Here is a 24,410-nt window from a genome sequence, read left to right as displayed (position 1 = left end):
CAGTGTTTGTTTTCGTGATCGATACACACAAAGCCTGTCAGCAGGTAATAATCCAATAACTTCTTGTATTGTCATTTACGTTTATAGGTGACCCAACATTACTTTTTTACATTAGTATTTTGACGTCAAACAAATGCGCACAAAGCCAAAACAATGAAAATCCATCCTAAAAAGTTGCAAATAACATTTAATGTTTTCTCCCTGACAATATACTACAATAATATGCTACTATAGAGTAAAGAGTGATTACAACCAGAGTGGACACAGACACGATAAAATACAGCAAAATAAAGCAAATCGAATGTAGTCCATGCTTTTTGCCCCCACCCAAGACAAGAGCTGGCATCACAAAACTCTCGCTTTCGATTAGTTGTCGAATCATTAAAGGAAGCTGGTTCTGGTGCTTTGAGAAGTGTGACTACGTTAACCGAAAGAGAAGATGATGCTAAAAGACGCATAGTCTCTCAGATCATGACAAGGGTCTTTCTTTAGCCTCGATGATCTCCTCGATTCTTGCCAAGACGCTCTCTATCAGGTCAAATGTGAAGAGGGCTGACTGCAGAACCTGCAGAAGTGGCATGCAAACACTGTTAGCTGTGTCCACTGTATTGGAGGACCCATATGGACTGGTGCACACAATAATATACCTGAATCTGCATTTCTGGTGTCATGTTGGGCAGCTTCTCATTGTCAACAGTTAATGTGCAGACTGATGCTTGAGAGTCTGTCAAACGCAAAACAAAAAAAGGTTAGCAGCCTGACTACAGAGAATTCAAGTGACACAAGCTACATTCACAGCATAAATATGTCAAGTTCGGGATTATGAATGAGAGAGTATTGCACCTTTAGAAGTGATCTTCTTATTCGCTTTCATGCTCTTCAGTTCTGCCTCATAATGCGCTTTGGACATGTTCAGACCGGTCCGCATTGGCTTCAGGTAGTTGTCCTCAATCTTATAAAGCTCCGTCCAAATTCCTGTCTAAAAATTTTTTAAAAATTATATATATATATATATATATTATGTGGGAGTTTGTTATGGATGTAGAGCAGTGGGTCTCAGCTTTTTTGACTACAATGCCCCCCATTGACAAAGAACGTAAAGACAGTTTTTAAACTTTTGCATTTACAGAAACTAGTAGTGGCAATATATTAAAATAAGAATAATAAATTATTATTGTTGATGTTGTTAGAAATAAAGCTATTCAATTTTCTTCAAATTTTATATTTCTACTTATTAATTACTATTTTTTTATAACCAATTAATTTAAATTACTTATTTCTTTTGTTATTGCGTTTTTATATACTAACAAATAGCAATTTGCAACAGGGTTATTACAGTTAAGCAAAACCATTTAAAAAAATCATTACTTTAACTAAAATAAAATAAAATATAAAAAAACCTTTATTTCAGCTAGTTGCCAACGTTTCTCATTTTCATTTAACTTGATTTACTAAAATAACAAAAACTAAAACTATATTTTAACTATATAGACATAATAAACATCTTGTTAACTTACAAAAACAAACAACAAAATTCCTAAAAAGTTAATTATATAGGATAAATAAAAAAAATAATTAATAAAAACTAAAATCTCAGTGAAATAAAAATAACAATGCTCAGCAATTTCAACCCAAAAAAATATTTTAGAGAGCATCCAGTAACTTGCATCAATTAAAAAATTATTAATAATATATATCTTTTTTTAAAGTGCCCGGACGTGGATGTATGCTCTCGTTTTGCGAGGAAATATCCACTAATATATGTTTGTATCTTGTACCCTTTCTGGAGCACCCATAGTTTGTTTTTGTTGTTTTTAAAAATTCTTCAAAATATTTCAGAGCTTGACATAACTAGAAAAATGATATTCAAAAACACAATCCATATTCAAAATTTAATTTCCACCACTTTTCCAGTTCTACAAATCACACTTTTAAAATTCCCTCACATATCCAGGTTTTCCAAGACCGTGTGCAACAACAAAAAAAATTATAATAATACAGTTGTAGAGGGAACTAATAAACTGAGAAATACAATGTCAGTGTTCAGTTGTTTTAGCTTATTGTAAGGCTTGTTTTATCTTTTGACCTCATTTTAAGCCCCACTGATGTAGTCATGTGAAGATGGTTCACCCTTACCTCATTCTCCCACTCTTTATCTCGGATGAGCATGTATCTCAGGAGGTTCAGTGATTCCATGATCCTGTGTGATATGAACAGCAGTTTGGTCAAGTCAAACGACTGTGACTGAAGCAACCGTTGTGGCAGTAAGACCGAGCTCTCACCTGTCCAAGTTCTGCAGCAGGTCTGTTTCCGGTCCGTGTGGAAGACACAGCACTAGCCGCAGCAGAGGCAGCAGATGTTTACCCAGGAACCACTCATTACCATTACATGGCTAAAAATGCACACACACACACACAAAAAGAATGGAGGTGCAATGCAACATAAATGGAGCCAAATGACATGATATCATGATTTATCTTACCTTGAGGGAAAAGTCAATCTGATTCTTGATATTCTTGATAATGTATCCCTCCACCCCTGCGTGGTGACTTGTTTTCAACATGCCTCTAAAATGGAGGAACGCCATAAATTAAAGTGTCTAATAACACTAATATCATCAGCTAAGCTTTCTACATGTTTTGTTGTTTCAATGGAAACCCGTTTCCACCTCGGATATCTCAGTGTATGCCAGATAAAGACTAAAATAGGAAAATGTTTCTTTGTATTACTAGCATTTCTCATGTTTATAGCCTCTTTAAGAGGAATCGCTTGTTGTGAATCGCACAGAAACCCTATTAGATTTGCGATCGTGCTCCACTCATTTCATTCATAAAGTTGACACACATTCACTTCACACACTATTGCGTAGTGATTCCAGGTGTTTATGTATAATATCGTGCTATACTATTCCCTGGCTCACCTATTAACCAGCAAACTCGAGGAGTGACTGTGCTTGCAGAATATTTTTTTCCTACTATTTAGTAGAATTTTGTTATTCGTTTTAAAGCCATTATCAGTGCCTTTCTGAATGAGGTATTAGGTTTCAGGCACATTCCTAGTTGTAAAGGTTGTATTGAACCAAATGAGAAGTTTTCACGTTTAAATATCAGAAGGAGGGCGTACCTGAAGAACTTGTATTTGGCCTCAGTGCTGAATTTGTCAATACTCAGCTGAAACACTTTAAGGCCTTTAGTTCTCTGTGGTGAAAACAAATCAAAATGAACAATGATAACAAATAGTAAACAACAAAAACATATAAACAACAGATCATCTCACTTACCAAAGTCTGGTCTGGACACATCGTCATAGCTTTAACCAAATTCTAGACAGAAAACAAAGTCTTAGAACAAGACATCACCTAAATCGCACACAAAACTATTGTTACAGCATAATTAGTTATAATATTTTTTACCCGTGGAACACTGAAAAATGTCTTCAGCTCCAAAAGATCTACTGGTAGACTGTTATCTTCAACTCTGACAAGACTTTTTTCATACAGTTCCTATGATTAAAGAATTAAAGGAATATTAAAATAGGTGGTAACACTTTATTTGACAGTGTCCTTGTTACATATGTTACATGTACTTACCAGGGTTCATACAGATACTGTAAAATGTAATTCCAGGACTTTCAAGAACTTTTCACGCACTACTTTTTTGGTTTACAAGGACTACAATAGAGATCTCACTTATCAAACAATATCTTTATTATCTTTCAACTTCTAAAAAGAAGCTAAATAGATAAATAAAAATAAACTAATAAAACAAATGGTACAATTCAAGCGCATGCAGTGACTGTGGTAACTTTAACCTTTGAAAGGATACTATGACAAAGATATCCTTTATTTAAACACATTTGTTTTCCTCATGAATATACATGATTGAGCTGAAGAATAAAAGCTGTATCATATACTTGGATAATATATGAGCAATATCATGCTCATAGCCATGCGAAATGGCACTATATCTATATCAGACGGGCTGCAGTGTTAATTTTGCGTGAAAAGATTGTTTTATCAATGAAATGAAACACTAATTTCACATATATTGTCTGTCGATGTACCTTTTCATAAGTATGGCTCTTTTCAAGGACTTCAATTTCAAAAAGTCAAATTCAAATCCTATTCCTAACCCAATAGTAAGTACATGTAGTTAATTAATATTACTCAGTACATAAATATAAAATTACACTAACAACTATACCTTAAAATAAAGTGTAACAAATAGGCTGTAATAAATCTATGTATAAAACATAAATGGTAAGGTTTGAAGTTGTGATGAACACTCTTACCAATCCTTTCTGCAGACGGGATCCTTCAGTTCTATAAATGAAGATCAAAACAGTAGAGTGAAATCCTGTGTGTCAGAAGACTCTCATACAAATATTCAGATTCATAGTCATAGCTTCATAAATACCTGCTTAACAGCAGCTCGATATATTCCATGTTGCACTGAAGAACAAAAACCGAACTGAAAAAACATGCAAACAAAATGTCAGCACAAATTGACATGAGGGTTTATCTGTAGGTAAATCGTGGTCAGATGCTTCTCTCTTCACCTGAGAACCGCTGGAAAGATGTCCACAGCAATATGATTCACAAAGAGCAGGTGGCACATGCAGGCCAGCGACTCCTTTGGGTATCTGACCTCCTCTTCCAGAAAGCCTGGGACCTCCCTTCTCTTCAGCACACTATGACTCAACAAATCAGGGAGTGACTCCCCGATATTTGACAAAATTATCTGTAAACATGGAACACAATGCAGATTAAGGATGAAAAGGTATATCAAGGCAGTAGTTTTGAAATACATTAGCAGATGCCTCTAGATTTAATATTATGCCATTTAAAGCAATTGTTTTAGACTATCATTCAAAAGTTTGATTTCAATAAGATTAAGTCACTTAAGCTCACCAAGGCTGCATTTATTTGATTAAAAATACCGTAAAAGCAGTAATATTGTGAAATATTATTACAATTTAAAAATAACTTTTCTATTTGAATATATGTTAAAAGGAAATTAACTCCTGTGATGGCAAAGCTGATTTTTCAGCATCATTACTACAGTCTTCAGTGTCACATGATATTTCAGAAATCATTCTAGTATGATGATTCGATGCTCAAGAAACATTTTTTATTATAATCTGCTTGATATTTTTGTGGGAACTGTGATAAAAAAATAAAATTGTAACATTATAAATCTCTTTACTATGGAAGCTTGTTTCCGCCACTGAATGAAAAATAAAAAAGGTAATTGCGACTTTTTATCTCACAATTCTGACTTTTTTTCTCACAATTGCGAGTTTACATCTTGCAATTCTGACTTTTTTTCTCACAATTGCGAGTTTACATCTTGCAATTCTGACTTTTTTTCTCACAATTTCTCACAATTGCGAGTTTACATCTCGTAATTCTGACTTTATTTCTCTTAAAGTCTTTATAAAGTCAGAATTGATTGATATAAAGTCGCAATTGCGTGTTATAAAGTCAGAATTGCGTGATATAAAGTTGAAATTGCGTGTTGTAAAGTCAGAATTGCGTGATATAAACTATTCTGAGAATTGGCCTGATAACTCGCAATTGCGAGTTTATATCTCACAATTCTGAGAAAAGATGTCAGAATTTCGAGATATAAACTCGCAATTATGTGTTATAAAGTCAGAATTGCGAGATGTAAACTCGCAATTGTGAGAAAAAAAGTCGCAATTCTGTCTTTTTTTCTCGCAATTGCGACTTTATTTCTCATAATTGCGACTTTATATCTCGTAATTGCGACTTTATTTCTCAGAATTGCGACTTTATATCTCGCAATTGCGACTTTATTTCTCAGATTTGCGACTTTATATCTCGCAATTGCGACTTTATTTCTCACAATTCTGACTTCATATCTCGCAATTGTGAGATAAAAGTCGCAATTATTTTATTTATTTATTTTATTCAGTGGCGGAAACAAGCTTCCATACTTTACTGTTACTTTTAATTTAAAAAATAATAAATTTCTTCTTTTTTTTTTTTTATCTTACTGACCCCAAACGTTTGAATGACAGTGTAAGTTTCGAAACACTTCATGCAATAAAGGAATGCAATAGTTAAAGATCATGCAATATTATACCAGTATCTCAGTAGCAAAGTCTCTCAGAGGGGATTTTTGGAGTGTGTCTGGATCTTTCAACTGCACCTCCAGCAGAGGCTCACTTAAACTCTTCATGCAGCTGAATAAAAAATATAATACATAAATTGCCCATATTAAAACACTTTGTTATATTGTCTAAAAAAATTATGAACTAAAACCCTAAAAAAAAATCAATTGTTGTAAATAAATCTGCGTATCACACATTTTTATAACTCTAACATCGAGATTTTGCTAAAGATTTCATTTAACAGTGTTATATTACATTATTAGTGTTTTTAAGGATTAACTAATCACGTGTCAAGAGTCTAGAAAACAGCAAAGTTATTCTAAATGTAAAAATCGAGGAAATGAGTATGAACAATTAAATATCCAATGCCGATAACTGAAATTATCTCGATATATATCCTTAATTTGGGGTAAAAATGATAAGCTACACTTATTAAACCTACAACTTGAGCAGTTCCACCCTGAGCTCATTATCCTTGGATATTCTGTTGTTGTCCTTGACGATCTCCTTGATCTCTTCAACAAAGGGCTTCACAAACTGCAGAAGAGCAGTGCAGCAGCAGCACAAGCCGAAAACATCATCCTCCTCCTGCTCTTTGGTGACGGGCACCGGCAGTCTGGCCACCTGGCTGAGCAGCGTGGAGAGAGCCATGCCCACAGACGAGGCCTTCTTCATGCCCAGCCTCAGCAGCACTGACAGGTTCAGGACATATCAGGGGCAAAAAGAGGATCTGGTTCATTTAGGATCCATTCAAAATCATCAGAGTCACATGGAAGAGTCTTATGAGTACATCAGAATACAGTATGCATGAGTCAGGATGGTCGGAAAACAACTTGGTAGTCAGTTGAAGTGAGTTTACCTACAGTACCGTTCAAAAGATTGGGGTCAGTAAGTCAGTAAATACTTTTATTCAGAAAGTACATGCTAAATTGGGGCTTTAGCAATAATTATGATATAACTTTCCCCTATTAAATTAAAACAAAAGTTTGATAAATGTCCGATACAATGTTTATGCACTATGCAAACAATGCTGTGTATGCGTGTTGCAGACCGTCACATTGCATAATTTTTCATATCACCCAGACATACCTACATTAAATTGATCAAAATTGACACTAAATACATGCATAATGTTACATAACGATTTGATTTCAAATAATGGAGTAATGGCTGCTGAAAAATCAGCTTTGCCATCACAGGAATAAATTACTTTTTAAAATATATTTTTTAAAAAGGAGTTCATTTATATGAATAACATTTCACAATATTACAGTTTTTACTGTATTCTTTTACTGTATTGTTCAAATAAATACAGCCTTGATGAGCATAAGAGACTTCCTTCAAAACATTTAAAAATGTACTGGCCCCATATTTTGAACAGTAGTGTAGAAATTTCTCAGAGATGGTTTTCGTGGCTGAAACATTTAGGCAGTCAGCAGTTCACTGATGTCAACAATACATCGACATTTCAGTGGTTATGATTCAGTGACTAAGAGAAGAGGGACCTGTTTGTAAAGGCTTGAGGAGAAGGGTAAGCGTCTCAGCAATGGAGGCAGAATCAGCCTCCTCCACCTGCTCCAACAAACCCACCAGCAGCTCTTTAGGACTGCAAACCTGTTTCACAAAACAACACTATGAACAATTGAAAGCAGCATGGAAACTTACAGCTGGTCATGGTTTAAGAACAAGACATAAACAACCTCCAGCAGATGCGACAGGATGGCATGGCAGTGGGGAAGGTTTTTGTCCTCCTTCTTCAGGAGCATCTGTACCAGAGGTCCCAGCAGATTCCAGCCCATGCATCTCACTATGCTCTTGAGTAGAACAAGGAAAAACATTCCTGAATTTGTCCTTCTCCATAGATGAATCACAAAGTGCACTAGATGCTGTCCAACTCACCTTGTTCTTCTCATCGACTAGGATGCTGAGAACTTGAGCACTGTCGCCTTGTTCTAAACAGGTTCTTCCAGCGGTGAGGAATACATCATAGTCCTTTGATGAGTAGCTTTCATCCTTGATTCCTTGCTAAAGAAAAAGTGAATGCACACGTGACTGATGGTAGGTGACACATCGTCAATGTACAGTAGCACATATCTAGACACTTACACATCTCTGGACTACATCACTGAGCTGTTCTAGAGCCATCCTGATGGTCCGAAACGTCTTCTGTCATCAACGATTTCTGTATAGAATTTTTTTATGATATTAATATTATGCATGAATGATAACAATGATGTGGTGCAAAGACAAAAGAGCATTGACGTAGTTATCAATCATGACAGCTTTATAAAGAGAAGCTGGTTGTCACACACAGCTCTAATTATTATCATCAGCAAACAAAGCAGAAACTATCCATATAACAAAGAAAATATTCATAAATAAACCTCACTCTTCGTCAGAGAGAGAGTCTGTATGGATATAAACCGGTTCTTGTAGTCATTAGCAAGATAGCTAAAATCTCGACTGGCGTTCACTAAATAATCTCTATAATCAGATTATGCGTTCGCGTAGCTTTGTACGGGCATGGCTGCTGGTTTATTTTGCTAATAAGATATACATCTACTAAAAAAGATACAAAATGCAAATGCGCGCTCACTTACAGCTATACTTTCAATAAGCAGCGCCTCATGTTTGGAAACTGCAGCGGAATAAAGCGTGTCACTGGCGGCTTGCCGTAGTGCTGTGACGTAGGCGGAAAAAGTTTTGTTTTGGGAAAACAAGCATGGAAGCCGGTGAAGTGACGGGAAAGAATAGCTCCTCAAAATCCAAAAAGAAAGGTTGGTGGATATATGGAGCTACATGTGATTTGCCCTCAAAGCTGTTAGGTTTAAACTTTAACAATATTTGTCCGCCTCATTTGAATTTTAGGTGGAAAGGGAGCCGAAGCGATTTCAGCAGCCCATGAGGCGAGAAGGTGCTTTTGTGTTTGTTTACTTTAGTTGATCTATGTTTTTTATTAGGAGTGTAACAATATGTCGTGTCACAATATATCGCAATACAAAAATGCAACAATGTATCGTGGATTGTGACGATTTGTTTTCTGTATAGTTCTCCCAAAATTAAAATTAATGTGTGAGAAAAAAAATCAAGTTCACAGAGTTTTAGTGTCAGTACTACATTATACTACAATATATGATGTATAATAATGCAATGGGGTATATTTGTGGGTCCTGATAATGCCAAATGTCTTATATTACCAGTAAAAAAAGTGTCCTACATTATTTTAAATAAATCTAGTCTGTGACTGAGTCCAAGCATTTTCGTCAAAAATAATTCTGTATTTTCAGCTTCAGAATAATACTGGGGTCACTAATTGTCCTGTGCATTGGGTTACCAGCACCAAGTCCAAGCCCATTCATTTACTTTATTTTTTACAATGTAATATCAAATTTAGCATTTTAATCAACAGAATATTTTTTGTAAACCTTTTACCATATGTCTTGGAGAATCGCAATAACATCATATAGTGAGTTCAGTATCGTGATATGTTTTGAATCTTGATATGAGGGTATCGTTACACCCCTATTTTTGAATAACAATATTTTAAGTAACTATTAAAATGACGTGAGTTATATAAAGTGTGTTGTTTGCAGGAGGGAAGCCATTAAAGATGCGCTCAGACAGAAGCTGGAGTTGGAGCGCAGAGCCCTGCACGTGGTCGAGCGCTTGGTGGAAGAGGACAACGTGACAGAGCAGTTCCTCATCGACTGTGTAACTTACATGTTTAGCCTCTTTATACAGTTTAGCTGGAGATTTAAATAGTTGTGCTCCAAAAAGAATGGCTGTCATCTTCTGCTGCAGGCATGGTACATCACTTCTATCAATTACAAAGACACAGTGGAAGAGCGGTCCATTGCCAAACTGTGTGGATACCCTGTGTGTCCAAATAAACTAACCAATGTAAGAACCCTTCTTGGAATTACACAAGTTATTTTTTATTTGACACATGTTGTTGTTTCTTTCTGTCTAATATGAGTTTATTAATTTCAGGTGCCCACTCAACAGTTTAAAATATCCACCAAAACTAATAGAGTCTATGATATTACAGAGCGCAAGGTATGATTTATTTCCATCGCTCTCCTAAAATGTATTTAGAAATTAAGCAGACCAGTTCTTCATAATTTTCTGTTGTTTGTTCGTTATTTTTCAGTGCTTCTGTTGTAATTTCTGCTACAAAGCCTCCAAATGTTTTGAGTTCCAGATATCAAAAACTCCACTTTGGCTCAGAAAGGAGGAGAGGTAGTGTATCTGTCAATCCAGTTCATTATAATTAAATACAAAGTAAATATTTAATTTATTATTAAAATCAAAATGTTTAATCATATAATTCAAATTGTTTAATCATAAAACTGAATTCTTTATCATACAGTTATAAAACAAAAAGGATATAATTTATTTTATATGTAATATTACATTTTTAACTTATATTATGGTGATTCAAAAGTTTGGGGTCTGAAAGAATTTATGTTTTTGAAAGAAGTCTCTTATGCTCATCAAGGCTGCATTTGTTTGATTAAAAATTTTAATATAAAAAAAAAGGTAAAAATTGTGTTTTGTTAATATAAAAAAGTAATATTGTGAAAGATTATTATGAGTTTTCAAATATATTATATATTATGTTTTAAAATATAATTTATTCCTGTGATGGCAAAGCTGAATTTTCAGCATCGTCACACAATCCTTCAGAAATCTTTCTAATATGATGATTTAATGCTCAAGAAAGTTTTCTGATTATCAATGTTGAAAACAGTTGTACTGTATAATAATTTGCTGAAAACTGCTAACTTTTTTTCAGCATTCTTTGATGAATAGAAAATTCAAAAGAACAGCATTTATTTGGCATGGAAATATTTACTATAACTTCTGTTCAATTTAATATGTCCTTGCTGAATAAATGTATTTCTCTCTTCTAATTAAAAAGACATACCCAAACTTTTGAACAGTAGTAAATTTAACAATAATAATTTTAATTAAACTATTTTTAATTATTTTTTTTAAATAATGTGACAATGTTTAGCATTTTATTTATAAAATAAAAAATGTCCCTTTCTTTTTCATAAAAGGCCTCCTGAGGTTAAGCTGATGAAAGAAGGAGACGGGTATGTACATGCTGTTTGTCTTTGAGAAATGTCATTGTTTAGTAGATGTTTTGCAGTGGAATAACCTTCAGAATGAGTAGTTTGTATAAATTGACTGGAAGTTTATTCTCACCTGTGCACAGAGGCAGCTCAGGACAGGAGATAAAGTTGGTAGACAAGCCTTTAAAAAAAGCCGACATTGAGAATCCCGTCGCAGACATTCCTGAGTCTTACAAAGACTCTCCTCCCTTCAGCCAGAGTGACAACAGCGACATTGAGCAAGACTTTGTCTCCAGTGTGGTGTCCAGACAGAGTAAACAAGCAAGGGTTCACTGGGGAAAGCTGCCAAAGAGGGATGGAGCGAGTGAGGATGAGTCCAGTGCTGAAATTAAGCAATATGCACATCCTGAACCTTCACAAAGTGAAAATATTGATGAAAGTGGATCTTCACAAACTCCTCAACCACAGAAAGACCCAACCGACTGTCTACCTAAACTGGATAAAACCACATCTGCAGAATCTGATATTAAAGGCACTCTGGAGCTTTTGAATCGGTGTAGTCTGAAGGACGCTGCAACCCAAGAGGAAACTAACCTCCCTTCACAGCCTGAGATTGTAAACTCCCTCCCTGCCGCTGGTGCTCTGAACATCACTCAGGTGGGCATGAGTAAGAGAGGAGCTGCAGGCCTCAAAGGATTGTTGAAGGATCATAACAGAGCTAAAACAACTCCTACAGCCGTCAATCTGTGCCTTCTAGAGCGTCTACGACAAACCTTTACGGAGTGGAGAACTGAGGAAACTATGAAGTTTCTTTATGGGCCTGAATATGTTTCAGGAACAGAGGCTACAGCACAGGAGGCGGAGGAACTGGATGAAGATGACCTGGATGAGGCTGAGGTGGAGCTGGGCTTGAGACCGGACAGTGGAAGTTCTTTCACACCCAGAGCTCCTGCTCCTGATATTGAGACACTGCGGAAAGAGACAGCGTCGCTGGGGCTGAGAGTGAGGGAGGTTTATGAAGGAGTGTGTGTTCTGCCTGGAGAGCTTAAGACGGATGCCATCAAAGAGACTGAAGATATACAGGTGAGAACTGAATGTCTGCCTTTCAAATTTCTATAAAAGGTCTTTCACTTTTAAGCTACCCTTCTTGACTTATATTTGCATAGATAATATAATGTTGTAATCAAGCGGCAACCTTCCGATCTCTATCTTGAAAACCAACACGGATGTGGCTCAAACTGCAATTCATCGACTGGCCGCTAGAGACTGGATGCAAAAGGGAGTTAATCCCATAGACCCCCCACATTAATATGTCCAACTTTACAGCAGAAAAAAATGTTTAAAGCCTGGTAAAAAAAAGTGGTTTTGGTCTAATTTTAATCATGACAACTGTGAGGGGGGGTATTTTTTTATAACTCGTCCGTTTAAATTATATTAAGCCTTGAAGTTCTACATAATTAAGGGGGCGTGGCCATTTGAGTGACAGGTGGATTGCCTCTGATGTCACTACTAGCCGTTTGTCTGCTGTTTGTTAGCGTCGCGTCACCTCAGCTAATCCCGCCGCTGCCCATTTTCTGTTATCCGGGAGTGACGCACTACCAAGATGACAACAGCCGGCTCCGCCCACTTTGGGCTTCAAAAATGCTCTTCAGAAACCTACGGGTGATGTCACGGACACTACGTCCGTTTTTGTTTACAGTCTATGGTTGTAATATAATAAAAGTTTTAATTTTATGATGTGCTTTTGTCATTTTTATTATTTTTTGTTTTTAAAAAAGTATTTCCAAATTTTTAGTTTTATTTCAGTTAGCAAATTTCTTACTTCAATTTAAACATATTTCAGCTAGTTGCCACATTTCTAATTTTAGTTTAGTAATTAGTAATTCAATTTTTAAATTAGTAATTTATTTCAGCTTTATTTCAATTAACAGTTTGTTTTATTCCTCAAGTACACACACGTGTAGTTCACATTAACTATGAACATGATCCACCTACTGTTTGAAAACCACAAATACTTTTTTGTGTTCTTTTTTGACAGTATATCGGTTGTTTTATTTCATGACCTAACAAAGGGTTTGTTCTTCTTTTAAAATGGCACTTGATTTTATATCTAAAGCAATGGCATTAATACTTTGCTCATACTTAAAACATCCAAATGCATTTTCTGGCCTCTCATTCTGAACTCTAAACCTGCAGTTACTCTGATTGTCCTGTTGTGGGTGCTTAATTCTAGCATAAGCTTCATGACACCTGGCAGCATCTCTCATTCATTTCTGCATGTTGCATTCTTGATTGACATGCACTCTTTTTCTCATGGGCCTCCAGGAAAGTGGGAAGGACAAGGACCCTCCTCTGCCTTTGGTTGATTCTCATGCACAGCACCTGATTCAGAAACGTATTGTTGTGGAGAAACTCAGCCGGAGGTCAGTGTTCAGCAATGGTTTGTCATTCCAGCTGCTTTAGACACAACTGTACATTGCTTTGGTCACACTAATAATGCATTTGACCTGTTTGAAATGGGTATAAATGGTGCCCTGCATCTCTGTCAAACACCCTGCACTCTGAGTCTTCTTGCATTTTGTTATTTAACATAACTTTCTTGTTTCTTTCCAAAGCTTGAGAGATGTTGTGGGACCCCTGTGTCTAACAATAAGTGATGTCATCAATAACATAAATAATCTGGTCAGGACATTCAGGTAAGCACACTAGATGAAGAGTGAATACTTTGTATGTGTTTTCAAACAGGCGATATACTGTCTGTATGAACACTGTTCAAAATTAAGATTTTCTATTCATCGAGGATGCATTAAATTGATGTAACGGCAAAGAAATGTATAATGTTGCAAAAGATTTCTATTTCAAATAAATGCTGTTCTTTTATGATAAATTATTTCTTGAGAATCAGATCATATTAGAATGATTTCTGAAGGATCATGTGACACTGAAGACTGGAGTAATAATGCTGAAAATTCAGCTCTGCATCACAGGAATAAATTACATTTTAAAATATATTCAAATAGAAAACATTTTAAATTGCAACAATATTTCACAATATCACTGTTTTTACTGTATATTTGTTCAAATAAATGCAACCTTGGTGAGCATAAGAGACTTTCAGACAACATTAAAAAAAATTGTGTATAACGGGGTCAAATCAGTGTTTATGTCTGCCTATCAGACACTCGGTAGACCTTTTTGACCTGAGTCATGACATTTTGAGTTTCACGACCCATAAATTGTGATTGGCCATAGAGGTGTTGTCAACAGGAAGTAGTGTGTCACACTATGAAGATGATTTAGCATGCCTCTGAAGGGTCACTTGAGACTTGGATTGAAGCTGCTTCCAGGAATTCTGTCTCTCCTGTTGAGGGCCACTAAATCTGAGCAACTTCAAAATCATGACACTCATTAAAACAGTTTGACTTTAAAATTGCACTTATTCCCCCATATTTCACAAGTCTTTGACTGACATCAATGCGCATTCAAAATTGTATGGCATTTAAGTCTACTTTTGCTAACGTTGTCCTTTTGTTCCAGGTTTACAAACACAAATATCATTCACAAAAGCCCAGAGTGGACTCTGATCGCCGTGGTTCTTCTGTCTGTGTAAGTATCAAATAAACATTCAATACAGTAAAACTAAGATTTGAATATTTTCTGAAGTTGCCGGGTGGTTTTTGGCTCATCATACCATCGTCCAACCAAAGTTAGGTCTTAACATATTTGGTATCTTTCAGATGTCAAACAGATCTTTAGATTGCTTAAGCTAATTATCTACTAACGCTTGGCTTTGCTCATGCATGGGAAAGTGCCACATGTGTTGGTATTTGCCATGAGAGTCCAGCACGACTGCGCTCATATAAAGGCTCAGATTATTGCAACTGCAGATAATGCCGTGGGTTTATCTGATGATGGCTGTTGTTTGGGGCTTTATGGCTTCTCGCTGTCCTGCTGTGCTCTGACAGTGAAAGTATGTGGTAGACGGATCAACAGCTGGAGGGCCTGGCTTTAACAAGAGCGGACGGGAACAGGACAGAGGAAATCAGGGAGCATTGTTTTCTCTTCAGGAACACACTATGTAAAGTCATAAGACGCAAGTGATTTATGTCCGTGCGAGTGCGTATGATTTGTGTGCATTTGTTTTTGCTCCAAGTTAATATTTATCTACTTGATAAAGATTTGTGCTTCTATTGAGGATTGATTCTGGAGTTTCTAATAGTGAGAGATATTTTCCTGTGAGTCGCAAAACTAGCAAAAACTAAAAAAAAATTGTATTTTAAGTAGTAGTAACAATTTACAATAAGTTTACATTGGTCACACTTTTTATTAGGTGTCTTTAACTACTCGTATTAAAAAAGAATGTTGCATTGCAGAACACTTGCTGCTATTGAGGGGAATACGGGTACGGTTAGGGACAGGATTGGGACTATGGGTTTAAGCTGTAATTGCATACAGGTATTTTTAAACATGCAAGTAAAAACATGCATGTGCACACGTAGGACCATTATATGTGTTAACATTAGTAAACTTTATTGGTTAACATAAACTAACAATGAAAAATATTTCTAAAGCTTTTATTAATCTTAGTTGATGCTAATGTAAACATTTTCTAATACATTATTACATTTAAAAGTTGTGTCTGTTAATATTATTTTAAAGGGATAGTTCACCCAAAAAGTCAAATTAGCCCATGATTTACTCGCCCTCAAGCCATCCTAGGTGTATATGACATTCTTCTTTCAGACGAATACAGTCGGAGTTATATTAAAAAATGTCCTGGCTCTTCCAAGCTTTATAATGGCAGTGAATGGCTGTTTCTTTTTTGCATTAAAGTGCATCTATCCATCATGAAAGTGCTCCAAACGGCTCTGGGGGTTAATGAAGGCCTTCTGAAGTGAAGTGATGCGTTTATAACGTGTTAAATATGAATATTTTTCGTACACAAAGTACAATTCTAGCTTCCGGCCATACGCAGTCTACTTGATCCTAATGCGCAACTTGTGACGTCGGAAGTAGCGTAGTGCGTCATGGCGTAGCGTAAATCTCAGCAATGCGTCGCATTACTCGCAGAAGTTGCGCTTTACACTTAAAGGTGAACTAAGTAACTTTTTTACCTTAACCGAACAGCTTTGGAGTCATTGTAATGTTTATATTACTGATTTCGTGTTGAATGGTCGTCGTCTCGCACGGGCCGCCGGCCTCAGTGTTAGGAAGTATCGTGTGATATCAGGTCTCGCGAGGTAACGAATTGCTTTACGGCAAAAAACAGATCTGATAAAATTCTGATAAAATGAGCATCAAACAGAAATAACCCGGCGCCGTATACATGTGGTGTTGGGCACGCGCAGCTCTTAAAGGGGCCATACCTTATTTCCACTCGTTACAGCGGCCACAGGTACCGGTGTGCAGGGGGAGGGGATCCGGCCGTGAGGGCGAGCCATCTCTGCGCGAGTGCTATTCACGACAGTACAAGTACTCCACAGCGACTCTAGGGGTCGCTGTTTGACAAAAACGGAATTCCTACTTAGTGCTGCTTTAAGTTGAATCCATGTGTTTGTTTGGCCGGAAGCTAGTTATTTTACTTTATAAAGTTTGAAATATGGATATTTTTCTTACACAAACGCATCGCTTCACTTCAGAAGGCCTTTATTATCCCCCAGAGCCATGTGGAGCACTTTTATGATGGATAGATGCACTTCAAAACAGAAACAGCCATTCACTACCATTATAAAGCTTGGAAGAGCCAGGACATTTTTAATATAACTCCGACTGTATTCGTCTGAAAGAAGAATGTCATATACACCTAGGATGGTTTCAAGGTGAGTAAATCATGGGCTAATTTTCATTTTTGGATGAACTATCCCTTTAAGGACCTGAGATAACATGAACTGACAATGAACAGTTGTAGTTTTATTAACTAAAATGAACAAAAATGAATTAATACTTTTAACAAATGTTTTAATTATTGTTGCATTAATCAATTTTTTACCTATGGTTCGGCTTAATTATAATATATTATTATATCTTAGAGATAATGTTTGTATGCTAAATCATTGTCATATGATGTGACTTACATGCAGACAGAAAAATAGAACTCAATGGAAATCAAAATATCATAGAGAGGATCCCTGCAGACCCTCATGACTGTGTCAAAGTCAAAAAAGTCTCAAAATATCAGATCATTTGACCTTTTTATGGCATGGCAAGGTTAGTTCAGGACAGGTTGTAAAATGTCATGTGCTGTGACTCACCAGAAAACTAAATGATAATTCATGATATTGTTAAAGCAAACTTGTACAAAATATTTTTAAATTTGAATATATATTGTAAAACTTTTAGGATGTGGATACTCGCATGCATTAAAGATGTAGGAACATTTTTACAACTTTTTACTTGATATTTACATTTTGCACGTATTTTAAACTAGATTCCTTTGAATCATTGTAAACACTCATATTTGTCGTTGACTGACACAGAATATCAGAATGCTGTCTTGCAGTTCTTTTTAAAGAAGTGTGTGTGTGTGTGTGTGTGAGAGAGATGTTTGTACAGAAGCAGGTGGTGTGTATGGCTTCCGTCAGCTTAATGAATGCTCACTAACTCTGAGGAGAGTTCTGTGCTGCTCCCTGTCTGTGTCAACACAAGCCCGTCTCTTATCACGGCCTGATTGCTGTGGATCCGTGATGCTGCAGGAACAGCATGGGAAACATTCCACCTGAAGAACAAGCACACTTAAACCACTCCCCATTTAAAGATCTGTCCTAAAGACATGGCTCTGATTTATTATTGACTGGCGGGGGGATTTCTTAACCCAATATTAATACATGTAGGCCTATATATGTTTTATAATAACTTCAATTTGGTGTAGAAACAATTTTTCACTCAGAAATTGCTAGTTATTTTCACAATTAATTACACAGAAATGACAAGTAACAGTGAATTAAACCAAAGTCCTGAAAGTCCTCGACAAAATGCATCTCGGACTGCTATTTCAGTCATGCAAGTACAGGATTAAATTGATCAATGATTAGCAACTAATTAGACTTGTAATTAAATTATTCATTGATAAAGCAGCAAATAAATATTTAGATTTTGCCCAGAGAAGTTGCAGTTTCTTTGTGAAAAATATCTTCAGAACACAAACTATTTCTTTATCGATGGGAAAGCTTTTTTTTTTTTTTTTAAACGTTGCATGTTTTATACCTTTATATTCACTAATCGGTGTGTTTCAGACTGTTTTTTGACTGCTCATCTTCATTACGTTCAGAACCCATTTAAGGCTTTCAATCTGTTTATCAGCAGAGGGCCTGTTATTTTCCCTTCATGAATAATTTGGAAGCGCGCTCCTCTGTGCCTTATGTCAGGTGTGCCGCTGGCCTGTGGGCTTTTGTTCAGAGCAGTTCAATAATAGATAAAGCTGCAGAAACTGTAGAACAGGTTGAATCCGAGCTGTTGCAATAACCCTTTTCCTCTTCGAGAGAGAGCTAGGGATGGATGACTCCATGAAAGTGGCATAAAGGCAGGTGTTAATGTGCGCTTAAAGTACTCCAGAGAGATCATCTTTTATTCTCACTAACTTTAGTTTGATTCTGTTTACATGCCAATGGTGCTAAACGCTGTTTGTTTGCTCAGGTTAACAGAAGTGTCACCATTGCTGAAAGAGTCACTGGCAAGTCTGTCTTCGTTGGAGTACATCACCTCTCTCATGAGCGAGCTGAAACTGGAGGACAAAGATCTACACAACCTCGTGCTGCTCTTCAAACCCTGTGTTGCTCCAATAACAATGTACAGCACACACATGTAGAATTTATAATAAAAGCCTAATACAAAGATTGTATGCATCCTTTTATTTTCATTAGTCAGTATTGTATTAATGTAATTAATGATATCTTATTTACTTGCTCAAAATTGACTGACGATGAATCAAATTCAGATTGTGTTGTGCGTCACAGAACATGAACGTAAAAAAAAAAAAAAATCTCCATTCTTAAAAGTTTCTGAAGGATTGTTCTGTCTGAAGAATTGTAGTTGCAAGGTAATGCTCTTGGTGAAGTTTCAGTTGCATTTTGGGCCATAAGGTGGGCCTAATATAGCTTGATGAATGCTAGCAGCTTATGTATGGCTTCAGACAGGATAAAGTAAAATCTTTTCTAAACAAATCTTTTTAACCTTAAAATGCAGCTATAATGCAAAAAAAAAAATCTATTTTTAGATTAAGAATATGTGGTTGGTTAATTTTATGTTTTCGTCATAAATTACCTAAAATTTGAAGCCGATATGTTGTTTGACAGGTACGTTGTTAACAATTGCTATATCTGCAACTACATATATCACACTTTCACAAGAATATGAGTTTAACATTGACGAAATCCGCTTTAGCCTTGATATGTCGTAACATTTTTATCCTAAACCTTTAAAAGGCCTATGTATTTCGAAGTAAAAAATAGTAGAGAACTGGTATTTTATTTGTCCATTTATTAAATATTTTGCAGGGACAAAATATCACAGCTTGTTATAAAATAGCCTACTTGGAATTGTGTAGGAAATCTCTCTGACATCAGCAAATTAATTCGTTATTTTCTTAATCCATAAAACCACAACATTATCCTATGTTCTAATTCTACATAGTGTCACATGCATGTGCAAACAAACAGATGTAAGGGAAAAAACAAAACAAATTTTTTTTTTTTTTTCATTATTTTAGTCCATGCTGCGTTTCTTTGTGTCTCCTCAGGTCTACTTTGCGCTGAAATCCTTTGCCACACAGATCGCATCCGAAAGGCTTGAATCCTGTGTGTTTTCTGCTGTGTGTGATGAGGTTTGAACTCTGACTGAAGGCTTTGCCACACACCTGACACTTGTGTGGCTTTTCACCTGGAAAATATATGAAGGGGTTTTAAGTCTCAACAAACTTTGACTGACGGATAAATCGTATAACTATTCCATTACACAAAATATTTTTGCAAACGCGTGCTCAATGTTCAAGCGGTTCGGCTGTAATAGCCCTAAACTATTGTTTTGTTTTTATCAAAATATAAATCACCTGTATGAATGAACGTGTGTTTCTTCATATCTGATTTCTGGTGGAATCGTTTGCCGCAGTACTGACAGGGATATGGTCTGGTGTCCGAGTGGATGAGGAGGTGCGTGGACAAAGTGGACGACCTCTTGAAACTTTTGTCGCAGATTTTGCAGCTGAAGACCCTTTCCTGTAGGTAAAGAATGTGATTAGTAAGATTTCCCAGACTTATAAGTCTGTAATATTAATAAATGTTGTGGGAATGCAAGCATACTTGTGAATGGACAGCTTTATGTTGCTCCAGGCTGACCGCGTGGCCGAAAGTTTTTCCGCAGATATCGCACGCGAAGGGCCTCGTGCCACTGTGGGACCGCCGCACGTGAACTTCCAACCCATGAGGGGTAGAAAACACCTGTTAACAAACAAAACCATAATTGTTTAGAAGAAGTCAGTTTAAAGTAGTCAGTCGTAATTTAGTTTAGTTTCGTGTGATCTTAAAAAGTATTTTGGTCTAAAGACGAAAAAGCAAATTCTGCATAAAGAACCTTAGGGTTCTGTCAGGGGTTCCAATCATTAGTTTTAATTAATTGTTCATTCATTTTTAATTGTAATAGGCCTACAATTGTATGAATTATTTCGTAAACATTATAGGGGGGAAATTAAATAACCTGTTAAACGTAAAAGTAATATGCAATAATTTAAGAAATTTCTCCTTATAGCAGATATAACCTTTTTGACATAAAGAGTTCTTTAAAATTGAGTCAAGAACCCTATGATTTAGGCTAATTTATTTCAGTTACCTATTACAGTAAAAAAAAAAAAATGGAGTAGAAAAAATGTTCATTCCGACATTGCTAGTAAATTTCACAATTTTAGCTGGGTTGTTTCAACCTGTTTGGGTAAAATATGGACAAACCCAACCGTTGGGTTTGTCCATAGGCCTGTTTGACACAAACGTGGGTTGAAACAACAACAAGTGCAACAATTTGAATTAAACGTGGACTTTTTAAGTAGAAAAACTAAACATTTCTATTAAAACGTATAGGCTATTCCAATAATCTTTGTTTTATTTTTTATTTTAAGGACAAACAGTTGATATACATATATAGCTTAATAATAGAAAATGTTGATTTAGCCTATTATACGCCTACCTTAGTGCATTTTACGCATTTGAACGACCCGCTTAGTTGAAGTCTCCTGGACATAATATCAGACTCCGAATCGATCTCTGCCACTTTAGTTGAAATCTTGAAGTCTGCATAAAAGCCTCTACTATCCAGCAGGTTCGTGTTCAGAGAGCCATAGTCCTGGTAAAATCGGCCGGATTGTGCTGGGTCAATGAGAAGATGGGCACCCGGCCTTCTGTCCATGGCCTCATGCACCCCCATTGATGTCTCTGAATCCGCAGAAACACGGTTGCACGATTGAATGAGGTGTCTTAGCTCGGATGTTGAATGGGCCCAAACATACGGACGGAAAGACAAGTCAAAAGGCTGCGAGTCGTCTGGAGAAGGCAGCGCGCATTTATCCAAATCTAGAGTGAGATATGTTACAAAAGGAAAGCCTCATGAGTATTTTGCATAGACCATGTCACTGTAAAAATAAAAAATAAAGTTGCTGCCTTAAATTTTTTAAGTACAATCAACTTGGATGTTTAAGTCATTTCAATTTATATTACATTAAACAGACTTTAAAACATGAAAAATCTTGTAGGCTTAACTTATTTTGATGAGTTAAAGCAATGTAAAAACATCTGTTGTTATAACGTATTGATCATGTCATGCCAACCTGGAGAGGTTCCGGATGACAGTGGCCTCCAGAAGTCCTCATAGTCGGATGAGCGGTCACACACACTGCCCTCGCAGCTCAGCGGGGACTGTTGAGAGGAGTGATCCGCCGTGCACACCATGCTGGCTTTAGGGGAATGATTACCCACCGGGCTCTCGGGGATCTGCCCCGCTTGACTCTCTAAACCCAATCAAATTCACAATGCATTACCCGTCGCTGTTTCATTAACGCTGTTTTCAATAACGCCTTTCATTGCTTAATTAATATTGATAAATACCTTGGCACGTGAGAAGTTTCTCAATTGGGATGCAGTTGTCGTCCAGGTAACGGGGTTGATGATAACTGTGCGCCCGTTTGCTCTTCACCAAAAATGACCTCGGCATGTTTACTCTCCGTTATCGGGTTCAGGGTCACCAATCACTCACGGCTCTCCAATCCTGCCTGAAAAGTGGATTTCGGCCGGTGTGAAAAAATGCACCTGATCCTCACAGAACTCAGTACAGCAGCAGCAGCAGCAGCAGGTGTGTGTGTGTCAAATCTCTATCCTGCAGCCTTTTTGCAATCAAAACCTCCCAAATAAAGCAAACACGATTTGAAGTCGAGGCACTGCACTCACTGCACAGCGCACTTTGTTATAGGTTCCCACTTGGCAACTTGATCTCAAAGCCTTATTTAGTAAACTGATCCTCTGTCAGCATAATATATATGAGCATCGCGTCACTTCCAAGTAACAGACTGCAAATGGGGCCCAGGGTATTATTGCCAATAACTAATAGGTTTTGTGTCGGTCGTTAATAACCTGATGACGACGAGACTTAAAGAACATCGAATTCTATAGGGAATAAACAATTAGTTTCAAATAATATAGGCTAGCATTTAACACTGCATATTTATTTCCCTAATAATAAGGAAGAAAATGAGACAACAGGCTATTCGGTTTAGCCATATCTGCGTCACGCACACTATTTGCATGCTTATTCGATTATAGATTTATAATAATTTAAATACATTTGTTTAACTGGATGCTCTCTCCACATTTATGTCTTCAGCTTGCACAATTATTTTGGAAAACAACGAAAATTGTTATAAAACGTGACAAACAATTGATTAGTGCAAGAGCATTAATTTGGTACATCCAAAATTAAATAACTGGCTTTTATATTGTCATTGTACTACTAAAGCCAAAATAAATTAGTATAATATTGTCTGGAAAATATTATATGTTTGCCTACTTTTTGACAATATATATTTTTCTGTTCGCTATATGTATAAACCAATAAAACATTATTCATTTTTACCGGTATTTGGATATCAACACTTTTCATAAAAATATTCTTCCAATGCAGCTTTAACGCCTTGAAGCAATGAGCAAAACAAATGAGACAGTGGAAATACCAACTAATCTTTAAAGCGCGTGAAAAAGAAAAGAGCGATTACTATAATTATTATAAATAAAGAAGACGTGCATTTTTCACAAAGCAGCGGTTAAAACTGGGGCTTGAATCGATTTAGGTGTTACATCTCATTATTTCAGAGAGCAGAATGAAACCGTAATATTGTCAAATGTTACCTTTTCCATTGCGTTTAAATTCCATTTTCCATTTTTGTTTTAATTTGAAGTTTCCCCAAGACCCCCCTAACACCCCCTTGCGGGGTCTCTGGACCCCAGTTCGAAAACTCCTGCATTAGGAAACGCGATGTTCTGCCAGCAGCTGCAATCACACTTTAACAGCATTGATAGGCCTCGCAGAGTTTGTATAAACTGAGCTGACACAGCTTCATTAATGCTGAACCATAGAGTCCAGCAGTCAGATCAGATGTTGGAGTGAATGTTCATGGGAAAAACGTCGGCGCACCGGCTGTGCGCAACACATAGACGCGTGAATCTATCGCTAGGCTACTATATCTGGACGTTTTTCCGTATACCGTTAAAATGGTCTAGAAAAGTATGTGCAGAAGTTAAAAAAAAGTTCCAAGCTTACCTCGGCCAGTGCGTCAAGGTAACGTATACTTTATCCAAAGCGACTAATTGAATAGTTATGACACCTGACATGTAATATGACTGAGGTGCCTGAGTCAGGACAGGACTCACCTGTTGCGCTGCTGTTCTCCGCTAGAGATGATGTGACTGCTGCGCGCGACCTGCCTGTCTCCAGCTACAGCAGCGCAAACACGCGCCTTAAATACACATGCTAACTTCCTGAACGCGACCGTGTTTGATCATGTCTCACAGTCACAAACATTACACCTAATTCTCAAAAGTGCCTGCAGCTACCTGACCTCACGCATTCTTATCTCAATTGAAAGATAATCATTCTAAAAACTGCATGTTACGATTTAGCCTGATAGACGCGCAAAGTGATCTAAATCACATTAGGATTTTTGGCTTG

At 36.7% G+C, this 24,410-nt stretch overlaps 3 protein-coding genes across 5 annotated transcripts; 1 reads left to right on the top strand and 2 right to left on the bottom strand.

Annotated features, from left to right (window-relative positions):
* Positions 1-169: 169 nt before the first annotated feature.
* glmna (glomulin, FKBP associated protein a) lies at positions 170-8,813 on the bottom strand. 3 transcript variants are annotated; one of them, XM_056260813.1, is made up of 19 exons: positions 8,736-8,813; positions 8,242-8,317; positions 8,035-8,160; positions 7,836-7,949; positions 7,641-7,749; positions 6,578-6,827; positions 6,108-6,207; positions 4,558-4,739; positions 4,416-4,469; positions 4,291-4,321; positions 3,413-3,502; positions 3,281-3,322; positions 3,124-3,197; positions 2,483-2,567; positions 2,283-2,392; positions 2,137-2,200; positions 844-979; positions 648-724; positions 170-565 (listed from the first exon to the last, which is right to left on the bottom strand). In XM_056260813.1, exons 2-19 carry the CDS (start codon positions 8,278-8,280, stop codon positions 470-472), a joined length of 1,779 nt encoding a protein of 592 aa, XP_056116788.1. In that variant the 5' UTR covers positions 8,281-8,317; positions 8,736-8,813; the 3' UTR covers positions 170-469. The 3 variants fall into 3 exon arrangements, with proteins under 3 accessions (XP_056116788.1, XP_056116790.1, XP_056116789.1); XM_056260815.1 differs by having other exon boundaries at positions 8,732-8,769; XM_056260814.1 differs by having other exon boundaries at positions 8,711-8,768.
* rpap2 (RNA polymerase II associated protein 2) lies at positions 8,778-19,039 on the top strand. The gene is made up of 12 exons (XM_056260812.1): positions 8,778-8,912; positions 9,004-9,049; positions 9,729-9,846; positions 9,937-10,035; positions 10,126-10,191; positions 10,286-10,374; positions 11,199-11,234; positions 11,357-12,296; positions 13,539-13,636; positions 13,829-13,909; positions 14,751-14,819; positions 18,846-19,039. Exons 1-12 carry the CDS (start codon positions 8,858-8,860, stop codon positions 19,015-19,017), a joined length of 1,869 nt encoding a protein of 622 aa, XP_056116787.1. The 5' UTR covers positions 8,778-8,857; the 3' UTR covers positions 19,018-19,039.
* A 471-nt stretch (positions 19,040-19,510) lies between these two features.
* Positions 19,511-24,219, bottom strand: gfi1aa (growth factor independent 1A transcription repressor a). The gene is made up of 7 exons (XM_056260810.1): positions 24,113-24,219; positions 22,298-22,461; positions 22,021-22,200; positions 21,384-21,766; positions 20,507-20,644; positions 20,257-20,422; positions 19,511-20,087 (listed from the first exon to the last, which is right to left on the bottom strand). Exons 2-7 carry the CDS (start codon positions 22,401-22,403, stop codon positions 19,909-19,911), a joined length of 1,152 nt encoding a protein of 383 aa, XP_056116785.1. The 5' UTR covers positions 22,404-22,461; positions 24,113-24,219; the 3' UTR covers positions 19,511-19,908.
* Between the last annotated feature and the right edge of the window lie 191 nt (positions 24,220-24,410).

This window comes from Rhinichthys klamathensis, unplaced genomic scaffold (genome assembly GCF_029890125.1).
Source record: "Rhinichthys klamathensis goyatoka isolate OS25496 unplaced genomic scaffold, OSU_Roscu_1.1 h1tg000178l_1, whole genome shotgun sequence".
In the NCBI taxonomy this organism is placed as follows: Eukaryota; Metazoa; Chordata; class Actinopteri; order Cypriniformes; family Leuciscidae; genus Rhinichthys; species Rhinichthys klamathensis.
Note: the sequence above shows the minus strand (reverse complement) of the source record. Positions and strands in the feature narration are given on the sequence as shown.